This window comes from Ornithodoros turicata, chromosome 4 (genome assembly GCF_037126465.1).
Source record: "Ornithodoros turicata isolate Travis chromosome 4, ASM3712646v1, whole genome shotgun sequence".
NCBI lineage: Eukaryota > Metazoa > Arthropoda > Arachnida > Ixodida > Argasidae > Ornithodoros > Ornithodoros turicata.
In genome coordinates this window covers 77,646,574-77,673,412 of record NC_088204.1, presented here as the reverse complement: position 1 = coordinate 77,673,412, position 26,839 = coordinate 77,646,574, and the positions used below count along the sequence as shown (strand labels likewise).

Genomic DNA, 26,839 nt, shown 5'->3' with positions numbered 1-26,839 from the left:
GAACGAAACTGCAGCCGACTGGCATTCCTATCATCACGCCGGAACTCGACATGCCTGCAATTCGGCGTCGTGTAGCAGCCCGGCAAACCAAACAGAAAACAAACGAGGACAACAAGAGACGTGCCAGCGTCAAGAAAAGATTTCATCCAGGGGAGTATGTGCGCGTTCGCCTGCCTGGTAAGCAGACCAAAGGCAATTCAAAGTACTCAGCTCCCCTTAGGGTTGTAGCGCCCCGTGGTCCACTCTCCTACCTCCTCGAAGAAGGGAGAGTGTGGCACCCATCAAAGTTTGCATGGGCTCAGCCACGAGTACCACCTGCGGGCGACAAAGTGGACACTTCGTCACCGCATGGGTGGTGGACTGTTTCAATTCCAGAAATAGAATCTGCCCTGGTAGAGCAACCCCAGGATGCTCTTAAAGCACCACCACCACCACCACCGCCATTACGACGTAGCGTGAGAAGTCGTGCACCACCTGTGAGATACCCGCACAGCATTCCAGGAACATGAAGTGGGCATTTCGTTTCGCTGGACATATACATTGTGGAATGCTAGAGCATTTGCTCTCTTGTGTGCAATTTGCAATTGACTTTCTCTCTCCCCTCTCTTTGTTTTGGAAGTTTGTATGTCGTGGGATTGTCTTTTTCAACAACGGGGGATATGTGGTATCGGCGAGGCATCGTCATGATGGCTCGAGGCACGTGGAAGGCTGCGAAGTCAGGCTGCGTAACTGGGCTCTGCCCTGTACATTGTTCGGTGTAAGACACCACAATTTCCTACCGTGATTCAGTTCTGAGATTTCAGATCTCAATGAAGCGTACCACTGAATCACAATTTCATATTGAAATCCATGAATCAATCATATTCAACCTGGTTTGCCCGCTAAGACCTTTCAGCACAAGGAAAGTGTTTGGGCGCTGGCCTTTCGCATCACAATGCGTCCGCAATGCGTACACTCGTGCAGGTTATGGAGTCATCAAAGTTATTTAATGTTCTGTGATCATGTTTCCATTGCTGTTGTGGTGTTGGACATATCGTGCTGTCTACTGCGTTGATTATTTTGCGAGATTTTCCCGCGCTCATCTCCATGAAAGCGTAGCGTTCTCACGCATTTTGCCTTCTTTTCATTTACTTTTTGTACGTTTGCGTGAATTAGGCCCTGACCTCATTTATGTGCCATTTGGTCGGTGGTCTAGACCACCTTTTGTATCAAACTTCTATGCGTGATATTTCCCAAGGTTTGCTCTTCAGGCTGTTTTTGTTTTTTTCCTTTTTCCCTTTCTTTCCTGGGAATAGCAAGCCGCCGTAGCGGTGGCTAACCTTACCCTCCTATTTTTTTTAAACATATTTCCCCCCTGTTTTATTTTTCCTGTTCCAGCTGTTTCTTTGCATTTTTTTTTGTATTCGATCCACTTTGCAAATATGTTCCAAAAGCCGGGAGTAGACAGAATAAAAAAACACACACACACCTACTTAACGCGACGAAAGTAGCAAATTTAATTGACGTTTCGTCTCCCGCACGGGAGACATCGTCAGAGCTAGCCCTAGTGGCAGAATGAGGATACAGCAAGGGCACGCCGCTGTAGAACTCAAAACGGTATACCAGACCAAGGGGAGAAGCAACCAGACGCGCATTGGCTACATGGCGACAACATGACCCAGCAATGAGGGAACGCGAGGCAGCTGCGATGAGACGAAGGCGAGAAGAACCGAAATTTGGGGAACAAGGCCAAGAGAACTGTCCCTGAGGTGTGTACCTGGAACGAGTGCGCGTCCGTCGGCACCTGCCGACGCGGATTTTGCAGATGAGTTTTTGAAGAACGAGCAAGGTATATCCAAACAGGTAGCGCATCTCCCATAGGCCCCTGTGTCTTCAGAATGACGCCATGATAGAGACTGTCAGCGCCATGCATCCGTTGCGCGGACTACTACGTTTGTAAATAAATGGCGTCAGAGATGACGTCATCAGTACAAATAATTAGTAGTGCATAATTAGACATGACACGTTTACATTCGCGCACTTCGTTTACGTTGTATTCCCTTTTCGTCACCCAGGCAACAATACCAGACGAGAACACAGAAAAATAAATCATGTCAGGTTTAATGAAACGTATCAATTCGAAGTACATACAGTTATCACAGATTTTAACAACTCCAAGCAGAGGGGCATCGTGATGACCACACAGAAGTTAGGAAGGTCCCCATTTCTCACCTAGAGCTATACGTACACGTATTGATTAGAGGTTTGCATTTATTCAATGAGTGGCCATTATGGGCCCATTGCAACAAAGCATCACATCGTTGGTGCACAGCTGATTCCTGCTAACACTCACGCTATGATGGCCGCTCGTGCCATGACGAAATTTTGTTTTCGCGGGGCCCTCAACAGGAGATGCATTGTATTCACCTGTTCACACGTGTTAATCTTGGTCTACAGCTCCGAGACGTGAACGTCGCTTCCTGTTTAACCCAAAAAGTGTACGAACTCGGTATTGCAATGCACGTACACACGGCACGGATGCAGAGGTTCACGGATAAACACACCCACTCTGCCACATGCGCAAAGGAGCAGGATATGGAAATGTACTCGGGTGGTAGATGATTTCGTATATGTGCACGAGTGGGGCAACAGAAAGTTTTTTTCTGCATCGAAATTATGAATAATCTATTAATACACACACAAGCCATGTCCTCGTTGTAAAGTTTTTTTTGTTTACGATCGTACCTCTACTACCAACACCCAGGATCGCTCGCGCCTCATGATGGTAGCCTTGCCGATGGGTCTGATTTGGTATTTTCTCTTGTTTTCGCTACCAGTTGAGATATACCTTGGAACGAGTTTGGACATGTTTGTGACGTTTGCGATAAGCCGTCGTTTCGCACCGACCGCCCACACGCGCGCAACACCGCCAGGTGTTGGCCAGGGAGTTCACGGCAGAATGTGTCGAAAACTGTCGTAGAAACCCCAAGCGTTTTCAGTACTTTCCTGGACTGACGTCCTGCAGTTCGTGCCCAGGCCGCGTTCGGCACACCCAGATGTAAGACCACAAGTTACAGTTGTATCGCCCGACTTCTACTTTCGCTACTTTCGCGCAAAATCTTTCTACTCCTACAGTAGCAGCCTAAAAGCGAGTGCATGCGAGAAGTGTGTAATGTAATCAATGAAAATGCCAAGAGCCCATGAGACGCGCTTGAAATGTTTAATCATCACAGCACACATAATACATGACTTCCCACTTTCTTAGAGTGGCTGCAAGGGCTAACATACGCGGCTGCTGCTGCGTCCACTTATAACATTTCAAACAATAGTATTTTTTTTACGTGAACATTGCTGGGTCAGTGTGTCGCGTGTGTCAATGGCGTCACGTGGTGTCGCATTTGGAGGTACAACACTAGAACTGCCGTGCTGCCGGCACAACCATCCCTTGCATCCTTTGCTTGCGACTACATTACTTAAAGCAAAACCTCAGCGCCTATCTTACATTGCACAGAAACACATTTCTTGATTTTCTCTAGAACTAGACAAAACGCAATACTACTAGCAATTAAGCTCAACTAACACAGTACAGGCCGCATTCTGGCGAGATGCTCTCCGTGCATCCTAGCATGCTGGTGTAGTGGTTGTGGGCATAGTGGTTGGGGGCATAGTGGTTGGGGGCATTGTGGTTGGGGGCATTGTGGTTGGGGGCATTGTGGTAGATCCTCCGGGACATGTTGGTGGTGGGGTCGTGACCGGAGGTGGGGTCGTGACCGGAGGTGGGGTCGTGACCGGCGGTGGGGTCGTGACTGGAGGTGGGGTCGTGACCGGCGGTGGGGTCGTGACCGGCGGTGGGGTCGTGACTGGCGGTGGGGTCGTGACCGGCGGTGGGGTCGTGACTGGAGGTGTGGTCATGGTTGGCGGTGGGGTCGTGACTGGAGGTGTGGTCATGGTTGGCGGTGATGTGGAAGCTCCTGGTGGGCATGTTGGTGGCGGAGTGGTTGGAGGTGGTGTGGTAGGCTCTCCTGGGCATACCGCTGCTCCATGGATAGGACAAGAAATTAGCGTGGTATGGTAACAGTGCTTCCTGTCCACATATATTAATAAGCGTCGACAAGGATACACGTTTCAGTTCTTGAAGAAGCAAACTATCGTCTGGTGAGAGAGAGCTTTTCGAATGTGGGTGATCTTCGTGATTCTCTTTGTGTTCGGGTACCCGAAATGAGCGTAAAAATGAACATGTGTTCCTCCGCAGCTAGTGTCGACGTATGAGGCTCTCCAACACCAAGAGTATAGGACTACATGCTTTAGTTTAGTTTCTTTTAGTTGCATCAAAACAAGGAGCCACAGGCATTAAGACGAGCTCAAAGATTATATTATTTGGCGAAGTATTCCATATATTTCTCCTCCATCCTGGCCGTCTACAAGCAGCAACAATGGCTGACTTCCTACTAAGCAGACGATTTCGGCACCACAAGCGGCGACGTAAAACTATTGTACACATAAAATCGACGGGCAACTGCTCTTTCGTATATCAATTTCTAGAGAAAGCATGTGGGATCTTACTGGCTACTTTACATCTACGCATAGTCGTAGTATGCGTATAATTACAACAGCAGAAGACACAGGAGGTCGGTGTAGCAGACGACATCGAGTCGAGACAGCACAGAATGACGTCTGGCAGGGGGGATACGTAAAAGGTAGGCTCCGTAAAGGAACAAGAAACCGTAAAGGAGCCGTAAAGAGGAACGAACCGTAAGAAGAACCGTAAAGAAGAAATGGAGCCGTAAAGAGTCCTTACGGCTCTGTGAACGTAAAATGTTAGGGTTACTACATTTACGGTAGAATACGCGGATGCGTTTGCTGTCGCTGGAAATAGCCATTGGAACACGCATGTCACTGGGACACGGGTGATATCACGGTCAAAATCGGCACAGTCAAAGACCAAGAACCCACCCCGTGTCTGCCAGGGATCGTATTACGAATTCTATGGCGCAACGCTGCGATGCTGGGTTGTTCCAGGGCTCCCTCCCGGAACCAACGCGAAGCGACGCCAAGTACTCATTTAGTAATTAGCCAGTAGTAATTTCCTTTAAAAAAGAGCAATGAGGTGACGTTTAACATTGCTCGAAGCCCTGCCTATATTCTCTGTCAAGCCGGTTCGTCACGAGTCACCATGCAAAAAAATTTCGCTTTGTGGTATATTGTCAGTGCGCCATCAAATTTACAAGAACAGCCCGAGAAAGCAGCCGCCGACGGCTGACACTATCCTCGTGGGACGTCAGAAAGTTCTGGTGTCTTTTTTTTCTCAGCTCACGCGCCGCCACGTCGCGACGTTCCCTCATTCTCCAATACGCTCTTTTAGAGGGTGGAGGACCCTTGAAAGGTGCACTCCAGGTCACCTATACGCCCGTCGTTCTTTCGCTGGGAGCTCATTCTATTCGTTGCAGCCAAGAACAAATAAAAAAAACCTAAGAAATGGAGGGATGTCACCTCTGTGCGGAGTGTGTTCAGTGCACCTCTGCTCAGTTTTGGTGTGTTACGTTCCTTGCGGCAATCGCCGCCATTTCTACTTGGCCAGAACGCGATCCACTTTCCCAGAGCAATGCTGTCGGTCAGGTATACACTAGGGGCGCGTGGTACAACCTAGTCACGTGGTCAGCACTGTACGAGAGTAGAAAAAGGACCGAAGCCTAATGCGATCTAAGCAGTGAGTACCACGCACCGACACCTCTGTACAACGAAGATTTCTTAACCAACAGGAATCGGCCGGGGCAGAGCACATGCACCCGCGGACAAACACGAACACGTAAGCCCCGAACGCCCAGTTGTCAATGATGACGCGGTCCGCTCCCGGGTGGACAGTTGTCTTTGACATGCGGCCTATCAAACGGTCGTCGGGGCAACATCGCTTGCGGAGATTTTCCCCCTAAAAGTATCAATGATTTTCCGAAGGTTTCTTCTGACAATGAAGTGGGGAGGTGGGTTTTCTTCTCACTACGACTTATAGCGGGTATTGAAAAAAAAATACTTACTTGCGCCATCAGCAACATGCGTGGGGACCAACATGCAGTGCGCTGCAAGCAGCAGAGCCAGGATGCCTGTTGTCAACGCCATTATTCCAGCTATCGTGTCCGGGGCAGGTTTGCTCCTGCTGTCAGTTGGACCCGCTTTTAAAAGGGTTCTCTGATATGACGTGTGGGTGTGCCGGGAGACCACGTGCTCTCACCGCAGCTGTGTATGGCGACCCCATTCGCTGACCAGGTGCGGACCCAGGGACACCGAAAAAGCTATGCAGTTCCAAAGGCCTTCGTGAGTACGAAGTAGCCAAGGTAAAGGAGATACCACTCAGGTATCGCAATTCGGTGCGTTGTTGTTGAACGAGGAACATAGTCCTGATTTCATCAATATATCGATTTGAACCCCAACTGCTCGTGAAATCCGTGGCTGTGCTTTTCAAATAAGCGAATGGCAGATTGGTTACACCATGCGCTTAGTAGTTCCAAACGAATGTTAAACGTGTATGCTGTTTAGTGAGGGTGCTCACGGTTCATACACAGAGAACCAAACCTCAGGGAATCCTCACGAAATAATCCAGTATATCGAAGACCTGAACGAAATAATTTGGAATATTGCATTCAAATCTGTCTCGTGGCTCTAGTTCTACGGGTTGAATGCTTGAGGAATAATTAGCTGGCAGACATGTGACTGTGATAAACTGATCAAAACGGGTTATACCCCTGTCACACGGCAAAGTGAATGGCATTCCCAGCGAATGACAGTCGCACCGAATGTCATTCGTTTGTCTTACATCGAGCTACACGAAGAAACAGAATGTCATTCGCAAACGATGTCACTTTGGATAATTAAGACACCAGGGCCAAACATACGAAGCATTATGCAGGTACATTCGTTATATTTTCATTTCTTTTGGTGGAACTATCGAACCATTAGATTATTTCACAAAATCGTTCTTTTTGAAGGACATTTAATTGACTAAGTACCGCAAGCAAAGACAACAAAGAAGCCTATCTGCAGCGCACTTGGCAAAGTTGCGACTGGGAACGAGGGAAGTTCACCGAAAAACAGCGTTTAGCATTTCTTCCTTCGTGTCAGAAGTTATCAAATTCGTGATAAAATATTGGAGTGCAACTTTTCATTCGTCTTTCATTCCTTCAAACAGTTTATCTTGTTGTTTTTGTTACCTACCTACTGCGAATGTACGCTGTTGGTGCGAGAAGGAAAAGCGAATGAGTTCCCCGAACTCATTCGCTGGGCGAATATCATTCGCATGTATCGCCATTTGATTTCACCGTGTGACACGAAACGAATGTCATTCAGTGCGAATATCATTCGCTGGGAATGACATTCAGTTTGCCGTGTGACAGGGGTATTAAAGGCGCTAAAAGGACAAGGACAAAGAGTAAGACGAACAATCCGCCTTGTTCGTTCCATTCTTTGTCCTTGTCCTTTTAGCGCTTTTAACCCGTTTTTATCATGATCAACCAACACGCCCAAAGATTCGCTCTTCTGTGATAAAATGGTCATGGCACGATGCCACAGTGAAGCAGGGTATTAGACGGCCTGGATACTGGCGTTGACCACATTGTCGGGTGGGGGAACGTCAACACAGTAGCACAGTGCGTAGCCCCTGCCAACAATGACAATAACAAATACATATGGCGACAATAGTAATTCCACCAGAGTCAGCAAGATGTCCTGGATTTCGCACGGGACCTCCAGAGGTTGAAATTGAGGTTGAAAGACGTGCACAAAATAAATGGACTAATGACGCTGGAATAACGGCGTATATATCTAGCGTGACCAGCACAGGACTAACTGCGTGGAGACGAAACAACCACCCGGACGAGATACATTTGGAATAGTTAGGAACACATTTGTTGAGCGGGACACTCTACCGTGTGCCATGCTTGAATTGCGGTCTTCTGATGCCTTGATTTTCGTGAAAACTGTTTAGATTTCCTACCGCGATTCAGTTCTGAAATTTCAGATCTCAATGAAGCGTGCCACTGAATCACAATTTCATATTCAAATCCATGAATCAATCAATCATATTCAACCTCGTTTGCCCGCTGAGACCTTTCAGCACAAGGAAAGTGTTTGGGCGCTGGCCTTCGCACCACAATGCGTCCGCAATGCATACACTCGTGCAGGTTATGGAGATTTGATGTTCTGTGATCATATTTCCCTGCTGTTGTGGCGTTGGACATATATCGTGCTGTCTACTGCGTTGATTATTTTGCGAGATTTTCCCACATGGTGATCTCCATTAAAGTGTAGCTTTCTCACCCCTTTTACTTTCCCTTTATTTATTTTTTGTAGGTTTGCGTGAATTAGGCCCTGACCTCATTTATGTGCCATTTGGTCGGTGGTCCCCTAGTCCACCTTTTCTATCATAAACTTCGATGCGTGATATTTCGCAAGGTTTGCTCTTCAAGCTGTTTTCGTTTTTCTTCCTTGTTTCTTTTTCCCTTTCTTTCCTGGGAATAGCAAGCCGCCGTAGCGGTGGCTAACCTTTCCCTCCTATTTTTTATATAATAAACATACTTCCTCTATGTTTTATTTATTTTATTTTATTTTTTCCTGTTTCAGCTGTCTTTTTGCTTTTTTTTTTGTATTCGATCCACTTTACAAATACGTTCCAAAAGCCGGGAGTATGCATAATAAACAAAAATACACACACCGACTTAACGCGACGAAAGTAGCCAATTTAATTGTCTCCCGTTTTTCGTTTCCCAAGTTTCGTCTCCCGTATGGGAGACGAAATGACCAGAGCTAGCCTTAGTGGCAGAATATACAGCAACCCGTTTTTCTCTATTTAACGAGGTCCATGTAGACGTCCGCGTAACACGCGGCCCTCTTCCGGACGTCCACATGAACCTCGGTAAATAGAGAAACAGGTTGCTGTATCCTCATTCTGCCACTAAGGCTATAGCTCTGATGATGTCTCCCGGATGGGAGACAAAACGTCAGTTAAATTTGCTACTTTCGCTGCGTTAAGTTCGGTCCACTTTCCCTAGCCTACAGCCTGGTAGTCGACAAGTGTTGCAGACCGGACCCATTCGTTGCTAGTGTCTCCATTTATGGCTAGTGTCTCTAATTTATTTAATGTTTACACCTAAAGAAAATGGCTTCTGACAGTTGAATACATCGATCTGCTCGGAGAGAATGCACATGCATACTTTATTGGTGACTTGTTGTGTCTGCTTCCAATCACTTATGTGATCAAATAAATAAATATATTATTATTATTATTAACTTATTACTCCTCTTGCGTTCACTCAGTAACACGTGAAGTTGTACAGTTTTTCCCCCTTTTAGTGCTATGTACTGTATATCTCTTAAGTCTGTACTCTATGTATCAGTATATATCTATACGAATATCTTCCTGTTACGTTCCTCTTCCTGAATAAGTTATGCTATGTTTATGCTATGCTATATGCTATGTTTCGCCTAATCTGTATATGTATGTATATATATGTGCGTGTATATATTTGTAAATACTGGCAAACCTCTGTGTATCTTATGTAAAATAACGTTACATGAAAAACGGTTACGAGCAACTAATATTTATTCGAACAAGAACTTTCGTGCAAGAGACTGCACTTCTTCAGTAATATAACGTTTAATAAATTCCTATTCCTATTGTCTGCGTGCGGCAACACCAAGGCTTCGGCTGTTCTTGGGCACATTAATAAATGTATATATAAAATTGGGTGTTTACGTCGCGAGACAACTGAGATCATGAGCGACGCATTAATAAATGTATTATTATTATTATTATTACTATTATTATTATTATTATTATTATTATTATTATTATTATTATTATTATTATTATTATTATTATTATTATTATTATATAATACTTGCATGTAGAAGCGATCCTTGTCATTCGTTTGAAATAAAACCCGGCCATGTGTCGATTATTGAGCGGGTTTTTCGGGGCTGAGCATTTCGTGCGACCTGGAGTTCAACAACCCTTCTAGGAAGTGGAACCCGGCTCTGCGCATATGGGGGCCTGAGATTAAAAGTGGGACGCCAGTGCGGATTTCCAAAGCGCACAGGGGCCGCCTACTGGCTGGGCCTTGGCCTCGCATCTGGCGCTGTACATGCCTTTCAGTACAGGCAGAAATGCATGGCTGCGGCCTCCTGTCGGTTCTTCGTGGGCGTCCTTTGAACGATGCATTGAAACGAATCATGCATGTGCATCATTGGAAGGTTCCTCAGAATGTAATTATAAACAAAAACGAGCAAAACAAAAACGCAAATATGGAAAAAAAAAATCGGGCGACAGCTCCCTGGATTGTCGCTCAGGGTGTAGTTCGTTACCGGGACCACTCGTTTTTAAAATTTTGTGAAAGTGTTTGAAAGGTAAATATTGCATAGAAGTTAAAGAAGTTCATATACTGAATCTAAAAAGGTAAGAATTATACAATTCTGTGGACTAGAAGTTTTTTTATAGGCATTTCAACAACCCCATCTGATTCACTTTGAGCACAGGAGAAACACGGGAATGCTAAGCCTAACGGATTCGAAACTTGAGAGCGAAACGAAAGAGAATTGGGCTAAATCACCTCACTTTAGCGAGTAGGAAGGGAGTTGCCTCAGGACAGAAGCCGCCGATATTTCGAACAGAGACTGTTCTTCTTCTGGGCACCGTCCTCATCATGATGAGGACGGTGCCCAGGAGAAGAACAGTCTCTGTTCGAAATATCGGCGGCTTCTGTCCTGAGGCAACTCCCTTCCTACATCTCTACCGGTTCGCTGGATTTCTACCCATCTATACTCACTTTAGTGAGGTTAGGTTAAGTTAGGTTCTACAGATTGGGGGGGTCTGGGGGGGCGCCGCCCCCCCCCCCCCCCCAGGCACGCAGTAGGCGGTGCGGGCGTCGAGACTGTGTCTCGGGTTAGGTCAGAAGGTCCTCACCCAAGATGGCGGAGCGCCATCAAGAAACTGGCGATAAAATTTAATTTTTATACGTTTCACGCAATATGCGAGGGTCATTCCTGTTTAATTTCGTTCCTAATTTGCTCCTGCTTCAGGTAAAAACATATCATTTACCTAGTTATTTTCTTTCTTTACAAAAACGCAGTGGTCCCGGTAACGAACTACATCCGTCGCTCATAACGCTTATAACTCCAGCAGTACCGGTCCTACCACAGTTCCTGATTACGCGCTGCTGTCTGTCTTCGGAACATGTGTCATGTGAATTCACCGAATTCATGACCGGTTAAGACTAACGTGAGCCGCAGGGCCACATAAAACGCGACATTATCACCCAATGGCATTCGAGTCTCGAATCACATTATTTTCGAAGCTCGTGTCACACGTCATTTTCTAATGGCATTAATACCCCATGATGTCGATGCGCCCCACTGGCTAAGTAAAATATGTGTTATGCTACTTTTAAAAACTTAAACCTTAGTTAAACATGCTGAAAATGCGTGTAATGTTCTGAAATATAATAATATCAAGTGGGTCTTCCTGTGAAGCAGTTCTAATGTATTTTAGTAACATGGTCGGTTACCGTATTTGCCTGCACTCTTAAAAATGAACTTCACCACACAGCACGCTCCTAGCCAACCATCATCCCGAATGACAACGTTCTCGCCCCTGATTTGTTGAAAACGGGAGGAGGAGCCTATTTTGTGCCGTGCATAATGGGCACAAAATAGGCTCCTCCTCCCGTTTTCAACAAATCAGGGGAGAGAACGTTGTCATTCGGGATGATGGTTGGCTAGGAGCGTGCTATGTGGTGAAGTTCATTTTTAAGAGTGTGCCGGTGCCGACTCTACAACAAGCAATATGGCGGCACCTCAAGTTCTTTTGCTGTTGTCTATAATTTCTAACGACTTGGGACTTCTTTCGTCAAAAGATGCTCGAGAAGGCTCAAATTTATCAAATCACATTTTGCTGTACAGTAGAAAGTGGTTTTATGCAAACTAAAATTGTTACTCTTCTCTAACAATGGGAGAGAGAGTACGCATTTCATGTGCGAACTCAGTAAGTAGAAAATGACATTAAAGCAAATGCCATTAAAACTGTCCGTGTGGCACCGCACCAATGACATTACAATTTAACTCACTAAACACATAATATAAATTTTTGTGCCTGGATTTTGCCTGTGGTGCCTGGGAGGGGTTTAAGACTGGAATAACGCCTCCTGGTTATAATAGGATCGGATCGGGATTCGCTTTTTGTGCAAGGTCGACCCAGAGTTACGCTTTCGAGTTCCACCTCCCTTCACGCGACAAACGACGACTGTCATACATAGGCTACGGCTCAATCAATATACTAGGCAGCGCACGTCGCCTCTTCAAACTTCGAGACTCCCCGAACTGTAGTGAGTGTGGCGTTGAGGAGGATGTAGAACACATCCTTCTCAGGTGTCATAAATACGTTGATGCTCGAAGGGCATTATAGACGAGCCTCTCTCGTGTGGACTCCCGAGTCTTCGACATCACGAAGCTGTTAGGTCCTTCGTCGTCCGACAAGGGCACTTGAAGACTTTCTGCATGCAACCGGGCTTATGGACAGCCTATTACCCCTGTCACACGGGCAGTCCTCAATTGTCATTGAAAGCAATGGCAATTGAACATGCGCTTAGCGCCACCAGGCGGGTAACGTGTCAACGTCTCAAACAGCGTTGCATCCAATGCTGCTTGACAGGCTGACAGGTTATCGGTACCGTTCACCGCTTCACTCAGCCCTATACTACTGGGTGATGAGCCCTTGTTAACGTTTTTAATCTCCAAGGTCGCTTGTGAAAAAGTGCGCTCTTTATTCATAGGTCGTCATGATTACTCTCAGATATCATAATTGGAACCTCTAAACACCCACACAGTCCACAACGTCCGCCTCCAGAAAAAGAGGTGTGTGTGTGTGGGTGGGGGGGGGGGGGTCTGCACGTTTGCCCCATCCTGAAAGCACTTTGCCCCCCTTGGAAAAAATCCTGGGAACGCCCATGTTAGGAGGTGCGTGTACGAAGACGGCACGGAATAGCTCCAGCTCGGAAGCAGACGGGAGAAGAGCTTCTTCAACGGGCCTGCGTGGAACTGGACTGAAGCGTCTTGAACTCTGCCTGTTAGGACTGAGACGTGTGAGTGTGCCGAGACTGGTATGTTATATGAGGGTGATTAAACCTTTGGTTTGAGGACTATACAGCTCTGTGTGTGTGTTTGGTCTCGTCCTTTTCTCGTTCTCGTTGGTATGGCTCTCGGAACCCGAATTGGGAAAGTAATCCCACACACTATAGCCTTAATTGTTTGTGCGCCATTAAAATCGAATCATCATCATCATCATCATCATCATCTGATTACGTGTGTTTAATAGACTTCGTATTACCAACTGCAGGATGGGACAAGCGTGAGCTTGCCCACATCACTGTTCAAACAATGAAGTGCCACCTGTGGCCTCTTTACAAAAGCAAGCGCCACCTGCTTCACACAAGGACTCACTTAGAGCGCCTTCAAGCATTACGATACGGCCATAGGCCTTTTTAGACCTTGTATCGCCAACTGTAGGATGGGACAAGACCTAGACCTCTCCTGTGATTCGCTCAGGGGAACTTCGAGCGCCTTGAAGCATTACGATACGGGTGGAGGTAGAGTTAGAACAACAACATTCCCGGTGTGTGCAGCATCAGCGTCAGCCAGGAAGCAGACGACGGAGCAGTGTCCCCCAGAGTAGAGCACTGCACGGGCCGGGCTTGGCGTTTTTTAGGCGGGACTGGGCCGGGCTTCAACCACAGGGCCCGGGCAGGGTACGGGCTTGACAACGCCAGCCATGGTCGGGCATGTACCCGAACATATTTCACTTCACGAGTCTGGACAGCTGAATTTTCACGTTACTTTTTTCCCACATTGGGTATGGGATATCAGGTATTCTCATCTGAGAACTATCACTTTTTTTACATGCGATCATGCTTATTTCGTGAATGGGTCTGGATTTCACGCGTGCACTCACACACATTTGGGGACGATTGGTGTGGGGTCCTGCACGAGCGTCAGTCAGGTTAGGTGTTGGGACATATTTCGTTCTTGTGAGGGTCTGGCACGAGGGTCAGTGAGGTTAAGTGTTCTGACATATTTCGTTTTTATGAGAGTCCGGCAAGAGGGTCGGTTAGGTTAGGTGTTCTGACATATGTTTCGTTCGCGTGAGAACTCAAGAAAGAGGAACTAACACCGGAGCATGTGCAATAGAGCTGCGACGAGTCTTTCTTGAACCGCAATGTACATACGCCCACGCGCCGCTGCGCGCTGCGTTCCGAAGCAAGCAACCACCAAGCACAGAGCGGCTTGCCCGCAGAGAAACACAGCCGCTGCTGCGTTCGAGTGTACCTCCTGACTTTCCACCAATTAGCTGCGTCCTTTTCTTTGCTGCGTTGTGCTCTTTAATAAATCTAAATACGCCACCGGACCTCGAGAACAAATAGAGCAAAGGCGGGCTTCGACCGGGCCTGAGCATGGAAACAGTCAGGTACGGGCTGGGCCCGAGCCGGTGGAGTCGGGCTCGGACCGGGCCCGGGCTGGAAATACATAGAAGACGTCGGGCCCGGGCCGGGTACGGGCCGTAGCTGCCGGGCCTGAGCCGGGCCTAAAAATTATACCCGTGCAGTGCTCTACCCCAAAGTTCCCATGCTGCTTTGCGCCGCGCGCTTGGTGGCGCGCGCATCTTTTAAAAATCGTCTATTGATTTATTCCTTGCCAAGTGTGGCGCGTAGACAAATCACTCTTATTTTTTCCGCAATGTCCCTGTGTGGAGCAGCCGAATGGATAAAAAGCGTCCGCTTGTTGGTAGTAACCAAGAACTGGGAGGTACTGGGTTCGAGTCCCACTACCGGTCGTGCTGTCTGAGATTTTCCCCGAGTTCTCCGGCAGACTTTCCAGACGAATGTCGCCACAGTTCCCCTTGAAGCCGGCCCAGGACGCATACAGCTAACCCCTCTGTCCCCTACTCCTTCCTGCTGTCCTCTTTCCATCTGTCCACATCTGTACGCCGCTCATAGCCACGGTTGCTTCGCGGTGCTAGCGCGGAATAATAACGTAAAAACTCCTTTGTACATATCACACTAAAACATATCACACCTTTTTGAGTGTAAAGTTGGAATTTGATAACTCACACCAAATCCGGTGTAAAGTCAGTAGGGTGTAAGAATCTACACCCTCTAGAAGGGTGTAAATTGAAATATTTCTTACGACCCTTGTGGCGTAAAGCTGGTGTTTGATAACTTACACCAGTCCTGGTGTAAAAGCAGTGGGGTGTAAGAAATTAAACCCTTTAGATGCATGGGCCGATGGTGATCTGTGCTTCAACTGCAAGAATGGGTACAGTCAAGAGCCATCACAGGAAGCTGTGTTGCATAGCAGGCTACCATTATGCGTGTATCCACCAGAGGACCCACAACCAACGTGCGAGCAGTGTCCAACGGAAATGGAAACCGGAAATGGGCACTTTCACTCAGGGGTGGATGGCTGACATTGGCCTCGAATGTGCATGGAAAGCAGTTTTCATTCCAGCATTCCAGCATTCCAGCGCAGAAGACGTCCATTCTTCGTGGTCTTATTGCCATTTTTTACGTCCCATGACGTCCAGGGTACAGTTGGCAGCGCTTTTGCACCTATGTGTGTCATCCACGTGCTTGTATCTACTGGCATACGAGAGACAGGTCTCTCGTATAGTTAGGTTAGGTGTTACCTAACCTAACTATAGGTTAGGTTAGGTTAGGTTGGGTTATCGAAAGTCATAACGGCCACTGGCCTCCCTCTGATCAAGTGGACGTCCATGTTTCGCAGGATGTCGCTCCGCAGAGGGTTGACGCCGCTCGTGCGTTTCCCAAACTTTTGTCCCAGTCGGTACACCATTTTTACACCAAGATGGGTGTTGCTATTTTGACTGCGAGGTGTAAACTGTACAGTACACCATCTTTGCACATGGATAGGTGTTCTGTTTTTGTCTGTAAGGTGTAAATTGCAAAATACACCCCTTCAACACCTAAATGGGCGTAAATATTCTTAGTGTGTAATGAGCGCATGATGTAAGGAACCACATTTACCAAAGCGTCGCAGCCCCCATATATGGGGGCTGCAAACGGGGACGGTGTAAAGCGTCTGATGAGTATGCTCATCAGATGTTTTACACCGTCCCCGCTTGCCCCGCGTGCCAGCCCAAGAGGTCTACATGGAAACATGGTTCCGAATTCGAATGTGCCCTCGTAGAAACTAGTTCCATGTGAAGGTTCAGTGAACTAGAAAAAGCGTCCGCAATAAAAAGGAGGACGCTCAGAAAGCATGTTTTTCACGAAGCAGGCCAAGGAGAGAGGAACGGTCTCGTCGCTCACGTACACAGCTCGTACCTGTCTCTCGTGTATGCCAGTAGATACAAGCACGTGGATGACACACATAGGTGCAAAAGCGCTGCCAACTGTACCCTGGACGTCATGGGACGTAAAAAATGGCAATAAGACCACGAAGAATGGACGTCTTCTGCGCTGGAATGACGCTCATCGTGGCTAATGGAAGGATTACCTCATCCACTACAACGTTAATGGCGGAGGGGAGCGTAGAGGAAGGGAGGGATTGTGTTAACTGTTGCTTTCACGGGCAACGTTGGGTAATAAAATGCGTATCAAGAATGAAAATGTGATATTTGAAACGGGGGCAAGTGTTTAGAGGCAGGGGCGTCGGGAGGTTGGGAGAAGAGGGGGTTCTTGTCTGCCTTCTTGGGTCTGCGCTGCCTCTCATTTTCGTGCATGGAGATCTGCAAGGTGTCGGGTATTACTTCTTTTTCTGCAGATATTTACAGGACTTGCATGTCCACTTGTATCCATTTTGCTTACCACAGGCAGTGTTTTTTTTTTTATAAGCACGGAAAATCGGTCACTCTGTATTAAATACACTGGGACCGTCACATCCTCTCGGCATGTAACACATTCCGAAACTAAGAGATGTCTGTTTCTATTATTCGCACAGAAGTAGTATGGACATTGCCGAATTAACAGAACACCGTAAATGGAGGGCTGTTTAATATATTCTGCACTGCGCGTACTCTACGTGTCGTCCTGTTACTGAAATTGTTTAATGTAACAGTCCTTCCAATTTCATCTCGTCGCTCTACTCATCCGTGACGATTTAACTTCCTACACTCCTTGCTTGGACTTTCCTTTCTTTTTTCAAGCTTCGTTGTGATGGAACGTCCAAGATGACTCTCGTCGTTCTCGTCATGTCTTTCGACGCGTGAAGAAGCCCGATAATCAGCCGTTCCTTATTTATTAAAAAGAAGGGCGTAGCAGTCCGGAGCATAACAATGGTTTAACTGTTTTAAAGTGTCTTTCGTTGTAGTGGTGCCGGTGTGCCTCTTGTTTTCGGAACAATGAACGTCCATCCCCATCGTTTGGACGGGCGCCGGACTTTCACGTATAGCGCAGGTGGTGAACATTACGTACAAAAGCCACTCATGTAGCTCGCAGACGGAGATGCGAGATGGCCGTCGCTGTGTTTCCCTTACCATTACAGTTCCTCTCCCATAACAAACAAACATGAGATGACAACGGCGACTTGGTGAGAGGCGGCAAGCGGAAAAGAAAACAAAACCGGTGGTTCTCCGTCCGAGTGGATGTGCGGAGCACATGAGCGCGCCGATCTTCAGCGATCAGCCCAAGGCCTCCTGTGGTAACGCTTTTCCTTTGCTTGAGCCAGGGAAAAGACAAGTGTCGCGGCAGTAAAATTCCATAGATTTCGAAGGAATCCTTTTCTTTTTCATCTCAATGCGTAAGTACTAATGGCCAACCTGCGTATTTGACGGATTCACCCAACTGTGGCACCTGTGGGACTGTTGAGGACACTGAACATATCTTACTATCCTGTCCATGGTATCAGCAGCACAGGCTATCTCTACTAGCTTCTTTAGCTTGGCTGAATGGCAGACCATTTGATGTCGGTAACGTTATGGGCCCTTGGACACTCGACCATCAGTGTCACGCCATGCAGACGTTTGTGCGATTTTGCACAGACTCCAAGTTGGTGGACACAGTGAGACTGACAGTCAGTGTGTGAGTGACTGACTGAGAGTCTTTGTCACTCATTGGTTTTATTGTAGATAGCCATTTGTGTTTTCCTAAGGGATCTGGAGTAGCCGGCTCTCGTAATGAGTGCCTATTTCTCCATTTTTTTCTTTTCCTATCAACTCAACTCAACTCACGTATACGTTTTTTGCAAACAGTCGATTTTATTCACACATAATATTTTTATGCATGCGTTATTGCTTCTTACTTAGGGTATACGCTTGAGGAAAATACTTCATATGGCTTCCGCGCTGTACAGGAAGGCATCGAACGGTACATCATAAACAAACACAACAGCTTTTAATAAATAAAATCCATTCACGCCAGTTCCACTCTGATCATTCTTCGTTTAGACTAATAAGGTCTCCTTCAGCATCCCGGTGGAGGTGACGTTGATGGAGACGGCGTTGTGGACGTTGCGTGACAGGATGGGGGAGTTGTTGTCGGTGGCGATGTATTTGGTAAAGGTGATGTACTGGGCTCGGTAGGGCATGGCGGTGCTGTTGGTGGTTGCGTCGTCGGTGATGATGATGTGGAAGCTGCCGTTGTGCACGGCGGTGGAGATGTTGAACATCCTTGCCGGCCACGTGGGAAAAAAATCGCAATTAGAGATTTCGAAGTCATGAAGTCACTCTGGTAGCACTGATCACGGGACCTTTAAATGAGTGGCTGTACCATTGCACTTGATTTTAATGTAGACGCGTTCATCTGGATAACGTAGCTTCAACGTCATTTTATGGGCAGCGCATATCTGCTACATTGCACGTCTGAGGACTCAGCACATTGCACAGCACAGCACTCAGGCTTTCTTTATGCAAAAGACATTCTTTTCTCGCAGGACATACTGACCTACTGACATAATGGCTGACATAAAGTTTGACAAATTCGTAATAGAAGTGAAGGATGTGTCAACAAGCCGTCAGTGGACCTATTGTACAAAGAGATTAGTTATCTTCAAGAGCGTTCTTGATTGTCCTCCTTTCATGTCCTTCTCTCCTTTTCGGTTTTGCCCCCTTTGGGTAGTTGCTAGTCAGCGTTCTGTGTGTGTACTTGCTTCTTCTTCGTGTCCTGTATCTGCGCTGCTTTTACGTAGTTATGTACCAACTCGCCCAAATCTCCGCCTTGACTCTTATGTTGTCAAGACAGTGTCTTGAAGCCTCACCGGAGCATGGGAAGTTAGTGACAAATTGTTACGACGCTTTGAGATGATTTCGACGGAAAGCGTCCTTAAAGTAATGAGATGTCATCTGGTAAATAAACACGCGAGAAGGCGCAAGATGCAAGCACAAATAAACGCGGAGTAGACTGCGTTGGCTTCGTTGCGAGACGCTGAGGCATATGTGGCGCTGTATTTGTGAAACGAGATTGGATGTCCTACGCACACTGTTCCTCATCCTTCGGACGAGTCGCGGAGTCGGAACAAAAAAAAAACATAAATGAATGACAGATTGCTACAAGAGGTGGGGAACTCTCCAATCAAACTCCTGAATGGCACTGGATTCGGCATCATCTCATCATCGGTTTGAACTGCCTGTATTAAGTGTACTGGGGTAGCCAGTTTGACTTCGTCGAAACTCACATCCCCATTTTTTTCTTTATTCACATCACATCACATCACATCGGTGTCCTATAAGAGCGCAGATAGAGGTACTGATCCCAACGGGCCCCGGCTGTGCGCTCTGCGAGAGTGCGATTTCTAGCGCAGGCTCTCAGATCGTGCTTGCATCAAGTGCCTACCTGTCAATTCGTGGTCGCCTACATCGGCACTCTTCCTGGTGTGGCGCCTAAGTTTTTAGAAACCTACACAGCGTGAAGATCCCACTGGCGCCTTCTGTCCGCTGATCTCGCACACGGGTATTCGTAGAAGAATGTAGTGTTCTGAGATTAGTTCTGTAGTAAGAGTTTAGGGGACGACGTACCTGAGGGAGTGTCCGATCTCTTTCTTCTCCGCATCCGAGCTTCTGTGTCCAACGGAACAAAAATGCAGAGTACAGCTATCGTCAAAGCTGCGTTGAACGTTTTCGATGCCATGTTGTTCCTGTCAGATGTGTGTGTGTGTGGCAGGGCATGACGTTCTGGGATTTCATTTTATGAGACTTGGGCAACATGTGGGAGACCAGCTCTATTTGGCGACCTCAGTCGCGGAGCAGGTGCCATTCCACGAACCCATTGAACTGAGGTCGCCTAATGAAGGACCCTCAATACGGCCCCGTCACTATACAAGGTGGCAGCGAACATGTCTGCATAATGGTAAAGCCCTTGGGAGTTCGGTGGTAGTACAGGGGACCATGGTAGTGAAAGCCTTCGAAGCTTTAGAAAGAAAACTGATACGTTTGTTGGAATAATTGAAAGAGTAATTTACTGGTCTCTTAAAGAGACTAGAGAAGTTTCCCGAACACCTCTTAATTATTTTTCTTTAAAAAATTCAAATAAAATCAAATTTTGATTTGGTTTTCAGTCAGAGTTCATCCAAGGTAATCTCCGGATGACGGGTATTAAATCTCATTCAGATCGTTCACACGTCGGAGTTTCTCATTGGAGTCTGGCTGGTCCTCCGTCCGCACCCTCAGCAGCCTTAGTCACTTAGGTCGACCACCGTAACCAATACATTGACAATGTATTGCATGATTGTACATATTGTATATTGTATATTGTACATATATATTGTATATATATATATATATATATATATATGTACACTCATGGAACGATGCGACAGCACCAGAGGACACGTGTTTCGCCGTGTTTGCGGGCTCGTCAGCTCTGGGTAGCTGCGCATCGTTCGGAATTGGCAAACCAGGGGCCACTCAGCGATCAATATACACCTGGGAGGGTGACTGAGCACTCCTCGATGTCACAGTGCAAGCCAGTAGACGCAACGGCATTAACACTGCCCTTTGCTCATCAGGTATGCCCACAGCTCAACCGAACGTCTTATCCTCCGGCCGTTCTCACAGAGGTCATTGCGCAGCTCCCATAATCTATTTGTTAGGTAACCTGCTCTCTACCAGCAGATACCTTTAGCACCTGCCTAGGGTTCATCTGAGCGCCTAAGTTACATAGTTACGTCCTTGTCCAATCACCCTCGTTGACAACGGCCATCAACTGGGAGGAAAATTAACTGATTTGCTAATAATTTAACCCTTGTTTGTCACGCCGTATGGCACACAACACTACAATTTTATGACACTATTTATCGATACGTTTATTTCGAGGCACCCACGTGGCAACGTGTATCCTGTGCCGAAGCGGTTCCGGCAACTTTCGGGTAACTTTGTTGAGTTATTTCATAGTCAATGTTTCACAAAATTGTCTTCTTGCATATTTCGTAAACAATATGCAACCTCTCCTGCGCAGGCACCAGTTCCAAAGCAAATTTCGGTTTCCTTGAGCAATGTCTCTTTAGCTTCCTGAGCGACGTCGCCTTCGGGGACACGGTGTAGGAGGTGCCGTCGTAGAAGCTGGTGTAGTGGGTGTAGGTGTAGTCTGGGGAGGAGTACGGCATGGTGCAGGTGTTGATGGTGCTGTCATTGTTGTTGTGGTGGTGGTGGTGGGCCCTGGCGTAGTGGCTGGTTCTGACGGAGTCGTAGTAGGCACTGTTGTAGTCGTGGTCGTCGCTGGACATGCCGGTGGTTGTTTCTCTCCGCGACCTTACGGAAGCGCATGAAAAGAAAAAAAAAACAGTAAAATTTTATGCCTCCTAACTTTTCATAGTTAAAACATATTTGAACAGATTAAGGACATTGGATACATTTACGGCTGTTTCGGTATTTCAGAAGTTGCATATTCCTTTCGTACGCAGCTTTTTCGTCCAAAGTTTCTTTGCAAAGAACATGCGTAAGCTTCGCCATACAGCATGATTGACTTGAAACTCTTTCTGCTGAAGCTCACAACAAATACAAGAACAACTGAATGAGTAAAAACGTGTGTTATCGTATTGAAAGCCCAATGTTATCTTATGCTCTCCTATGGGTTGAGACAGGACAGGTTAGTAAGTGGAGGGCACCATGAGTGTACTAAAAGTTCGTAGTAGTAGTTAGTAGTAGTACAAGTTAGTAGTTAGTTTTCTGTAGTGTATTTGTTCTACTAGAGAGCAAACCTCGGTTCGTACACATTCGAGATGCTCTTCGGCGCTTCAGGTTCGAAGAGCCTTCAGTATGTAACATGTACGGTCACACTGTGTGTACGTGCTAGCAAGTGCTGTACGCTGCGGCAAAAACAGGAAAGATGCAGTAAGCTTATGGCTTCGTTAATCAGACCGAGCATCGCATATTTGCTGTCGATGTCAACAGACGAATGAGGAAGGAGAAGGCAAGAGAAGTGATATTGCCGTTTGTCGTCCCTCGAAAATGACGGCTGTGCAGCGTTTCACGGGCGGGATGTGTCCGCCATCGCTGCCAGTGCAGTGCCAAGGTAGTCATGCCATATTGGGCATTATAAGAGGAGAACTGCAGTGTGGGAGTCCAGGACGAAAATGAGAATGACGACATACATCGAACCACTGCAATTCCTCTCTTATAATGGCCTCCCAACAAGACCAAGTCCTCACCCTCTTCAGTTATATTGGGCAAGGCAGCACAACCGAAACAACTTAGATAAAGAGGGCCTGCTTAATGTCTCCTTTTCTTCCTTCGCCACGTCACCATATATTCAGGATGTCGTCTGCTTCGGCCATTAACCGCAGACGATCCCAAACGCAGGCTTTACGTGGCTGCAAGTGACATCCCATGCGGATCATGGCGGCTCGTCCCCATGACTACCGCCCATCAAAGTACGGTAGTGATTGGCCGACTCCTAGTGACGTTTAAGTGGTTAGGCTTTGCTTATCCTATGGCCGACTACGGCAAGCAGTTCCACCATCACCACTGCCACCTGCCGGTACACTGCTACAATTCCTAGCGTATGACGTCACTTCCTGAACATATTTTACAACTTTGTGCGACGTGCCGCACTCTGTATTCTGTTTTCCTCCTCTATATGACGGCTCGCTAGTCATTTGACACAATTGGAGTGTGCGTCCCAACTACAGTAACAAAAACATGGCCTCAGCATGACGTCATTCCAACAAGTAAAAAGTAAACGTCATCTGCTGGACATACGACACTGACCTTCGGCTATCTCGTCCATAGTATCTTTCGCTTTTTCTGCCATAGTTTTCCAACACAATTCTTTACACAGCACAAACCTGTGGCTTCTGCACGAAACTAGGGGAACCTGCGTCCAGGATCTTGGCTCATTGAAGCACACTAACGTCAGGATCGCTAACCCTTGAGGACACAGACGTATTGCTATCTTACAGTCGTCGCATGGGACCTCTGCACTGATTGCACCCATCAGTGCCGGATTTAGGGGGGGGGGACAGACGGGGCACTTGCCCCGGGGCCCCACCACAAAGGGGCCCCCAGCAGAAAACGTCTTGTCCAAGGGAAATTCTGTTTTGCATGCCTGAAACGCATCCCTGAAACGGAAACTTTGTAAAAATCTGTCCTCCGCCCACGCATATCGACCTCGAATAACACATTGGATATACATAGAATACACGAGGGAGCTCCCACAGCACAGTGCCCCCGGGCCCCCATCACTGTAAATCCGGCACTGGCACCCACCACTGGACACGCTGAACTGTTTGTGCCGCGCGCTTGACGCGAGGACAATTGGCGATTCGCAGTTAAGGTGACAATACGATAAAATAGTCCATGTCTCTTGTACGGGTAGGATTGTTGCAGCACTACGTTTGCAGAAAAGACGACGAAGGGAAGGGAAATCTCGTCGTAACAGTATGGAGTAGTTGGGTAGGAGTCGTAGTGTAGCGTAGTTGTAATAGGAGCGGTAGTGCAGAGCAATTCTAGTAGTATTGGTAGTGTGCAGTGGGAGTTGTAGTGTGGAGTAGTCCTCGTAGGTGTTGTCTGGAGTAGTTGTAGGAGTACACACATAGGTGACATACCGGGTATATGTGGGTACAGCTGTCACGTAAAAGCACGTTAGAGAAATCCGTTTCATTAGCAACGATATATAGTATGTAAATATTTCTGGGCACAATTACCTGAGTGCTGGCGCGGCTTCTTTCCTCTCCTCATTCGATGATTCGCTTCCCCCTCCAACGGAGCCAATATGCAGAGAACGGCCACCATTAAAACCACGTCGCTCGTTTTCAATGTCATGTTGACCCCGCCAAAGCTGCTGTGGCAGTGAACGAACTGTGGGCATCCCTTTTTATATAAGGTTACAGCCATAATGTACGAAAAGCCAGCTGCGGTTATTGGCCTCATGTGAAAGCAGATGTGACTCTTGAAACCAATTTGAACGGGTACGCTCTATATGGTGATCCTATACAGTGAACCCTCGTTAATACGACCGCCTCCGTTCCCGCAGATTTTGGTCATAAAGCGAATTGTCATAATAACGAGAAAGCGGTCCAGTGGGGACCAAAGGGCATGCACGGCAGAACAAAACGTACGCATGATGCTGTACAACAATTTATTTAATAAAAAAGTCTGTCAGCAATGACTGCTTGGAGTAGCTTGCAGTGATCAGCTTTTCTAACTGTACAAGAGTATTATCGATCACGCAAACATTATTAATGCCTTTGTGTTGCTCAAAAAACAATAGTGAAACAAAATGCTCGTCCGTGGGAACTTTCAGCCATTTGTCTGCTTCCTTGAGTACAGTGGTGATGGTTGACCTTCCTACATCCAGGGATAGCTCCCGTTTTTCCCATTCAGCGAGTTCGGGGTGGGAAGAGGGGTTCTCTTTAAAACGGACGCAGATTCGCTTCTTCATTCCGGCTGTCAGGTCAGTCCTCTTCCGCTTCGTTCCGGCCATCACCACGCTTTGAACCAAACTGTCACTTGGGCCCGCGGTCACTGTCTTTTTAAGGTCTTTCTTGGTTTAGCAATCCCAGAAGAGGTATGAGTAATCTCGAGGTCAACAACGCCTTGAGTCACCCTAATCCTTTGCGCGCCACTTTAATTGTGTCACTTTGTTCCTGAGAAACTTAGGCAGCTTAGGCAAACTGAGGCAGCCACTCAAAGGGGTGCGTGACGCGGTCATAATAACGGGAGGATAATACGTGCCTTTGACCCCAGCTGTGCCCCAAAATCTCGGTCATAGTCCGATAAGCGGAATGTCATATTAACGGGAAGGATTTACATGGGGAAAAAACCGTTCCCCAGGAATTCGGTCATAAAGCGTGAATGTCAGATTAACGGGGGTCATAATAACGAGGGTTCACTGTATATGCAACGAGAGTGGGGATGGTAAAAAATATGATGATATACGATTAAAAAATGAGAGGCAGATCAAGATAACAGAAGAGACTAGGTGTAAGAATGCAGATACTTCGACGGGAGGAGACTGGGAAAGAAGGCAGGGCATATATAAATTCACGCTGTATTCCACGAATAAAGACATGGTGTGCAGTTGAGTGCTTGTTTCCTCTCTTTCTGTCCTGTGTTTGTTTTCACTCGCACTGCGGGTTTTATCGTTTTTCGAATGGATAATGGTAATTCGTCGCTTTACGTCGCAAGACAACCGTGGCCATAGTGCGACCTTGCTGTGGTCGGTCGGTGGATGAATTTTGCCCACGTAAGGGCTTTCTAACGTGCACTGAACCGTAATTTTCGGTGTATAACGCGCGCGTTATACGAAAAAAGTTTTAAGAAATAGGCCGTGCGTGTTATCGATGAGTGCGTGCTATATTCATCGATACATTTCACATACACACCATTTTATACACAGGGTGCTTCGCTTAACGTGAAAAAAAAATCATGCTATAAAATTTACCTGTCTGAGCACTGTGGGGTCAACTCTATCTAGCTCGATCGCGGAGATTTGCCACGACTTCTGAGCACTTTCATCAAATTTAATTCGTGAGAAATTGAATTTTTCTAATTTCCGAAATTTGCCAAGTCAGCCTCACGTCTCTCTTTCTTTTTTCTTTTTTGTTCGACAGAAGCAGAAAGTGCGCGTCGGATTTACCCCGTTGCATTGTAAAATAAATTCCCTACTGCTTTGGTCGTAGCTGGAAAAAAGATGGAACGTCGTTTTGGGGGCGCGCAAGTTGTGGGCCGGGATCATTCTCCGTCAAATTAATGCATGCGGCGGAGGAAAAAACGGTCACACGCCTCTTTTGTCTCCTTCTCGCTCTTCTTTCAGATAACTTTGTATTGCAACCATGCTGTCGTTATCAGCAGAAGGTTGGAGAAGAGAAAGGGCCTCCTCGTATCGCTTCGTCCGGAGATCTGAGCATGGCGGGCGATTTGCGCGTCTCGAAGCGACGGTTTCGCAATTTTTTCCTCGTTATTACCATTGTACTAGTGAATGTATTTTGCTATAGAATGGGGTAAGTCCGGCTTCGGGTTAGCTTTCTGTTTCCGGCAAAAAAACGCGAGGTTGACTAGGCAGATTTCGGAGCTCAATCGGGAAAATTGAATTTCTCGCGAATTCAACTTGTAAGAGGGCTCAGAAGTCATTGCAACATCTTCCACGAGATGAATAACGTTGACCACATAGTGTTCAGACAAGTAGGCTTTTCAATATTCTCTTTTTCGTTTTTTTCGTTTTTTCTCACGTTAGATGAAAAACCCCGTATAAGTACCCGGTGACATGGAATAGTAGATGGCTGATTTATCGGTTGTCCTGACGACACGGCGCGTTCTTCGTGGTACTTATTGCCGCAACAGATCATCACACATATTCGAAGGTTTTTAGTTTATCAACATTAGCAGTATTGCGCGACTGAGAGTCGGACTGAGGAAATAGAAACAAAAGCCTCGTTA

At 46.9% G+C, this 26,839-nt stretch overlaps 1 protein-coding gene across 1 annotated transcript; it reads right to left on the bottom strand.

Moving 5' to 3' along the window:
• Window positions 1-3,600: 3,600 nt before the first annotated feature.
• Window positions 3,601-6,093, bottom strand: LOC135392574 (uncharacterized). The gene is made up of 2 exons (XM_064623280.1): window positions 6,012-6,093; window positions 3,601-4,013 (listed from the first exon to the last, which is right to left on the bottom strand). Exons 1-2 carry the CDS (start codon window positions 6,091-6,093, stop codon window positions 3,601-3,603), a joined length of 495 nt encoding a protein of 164 aa, XP_064479350.1.
• Between the last annotated feature and the right edge of the window lie 20,746 nt (window positions 6,094-26,839).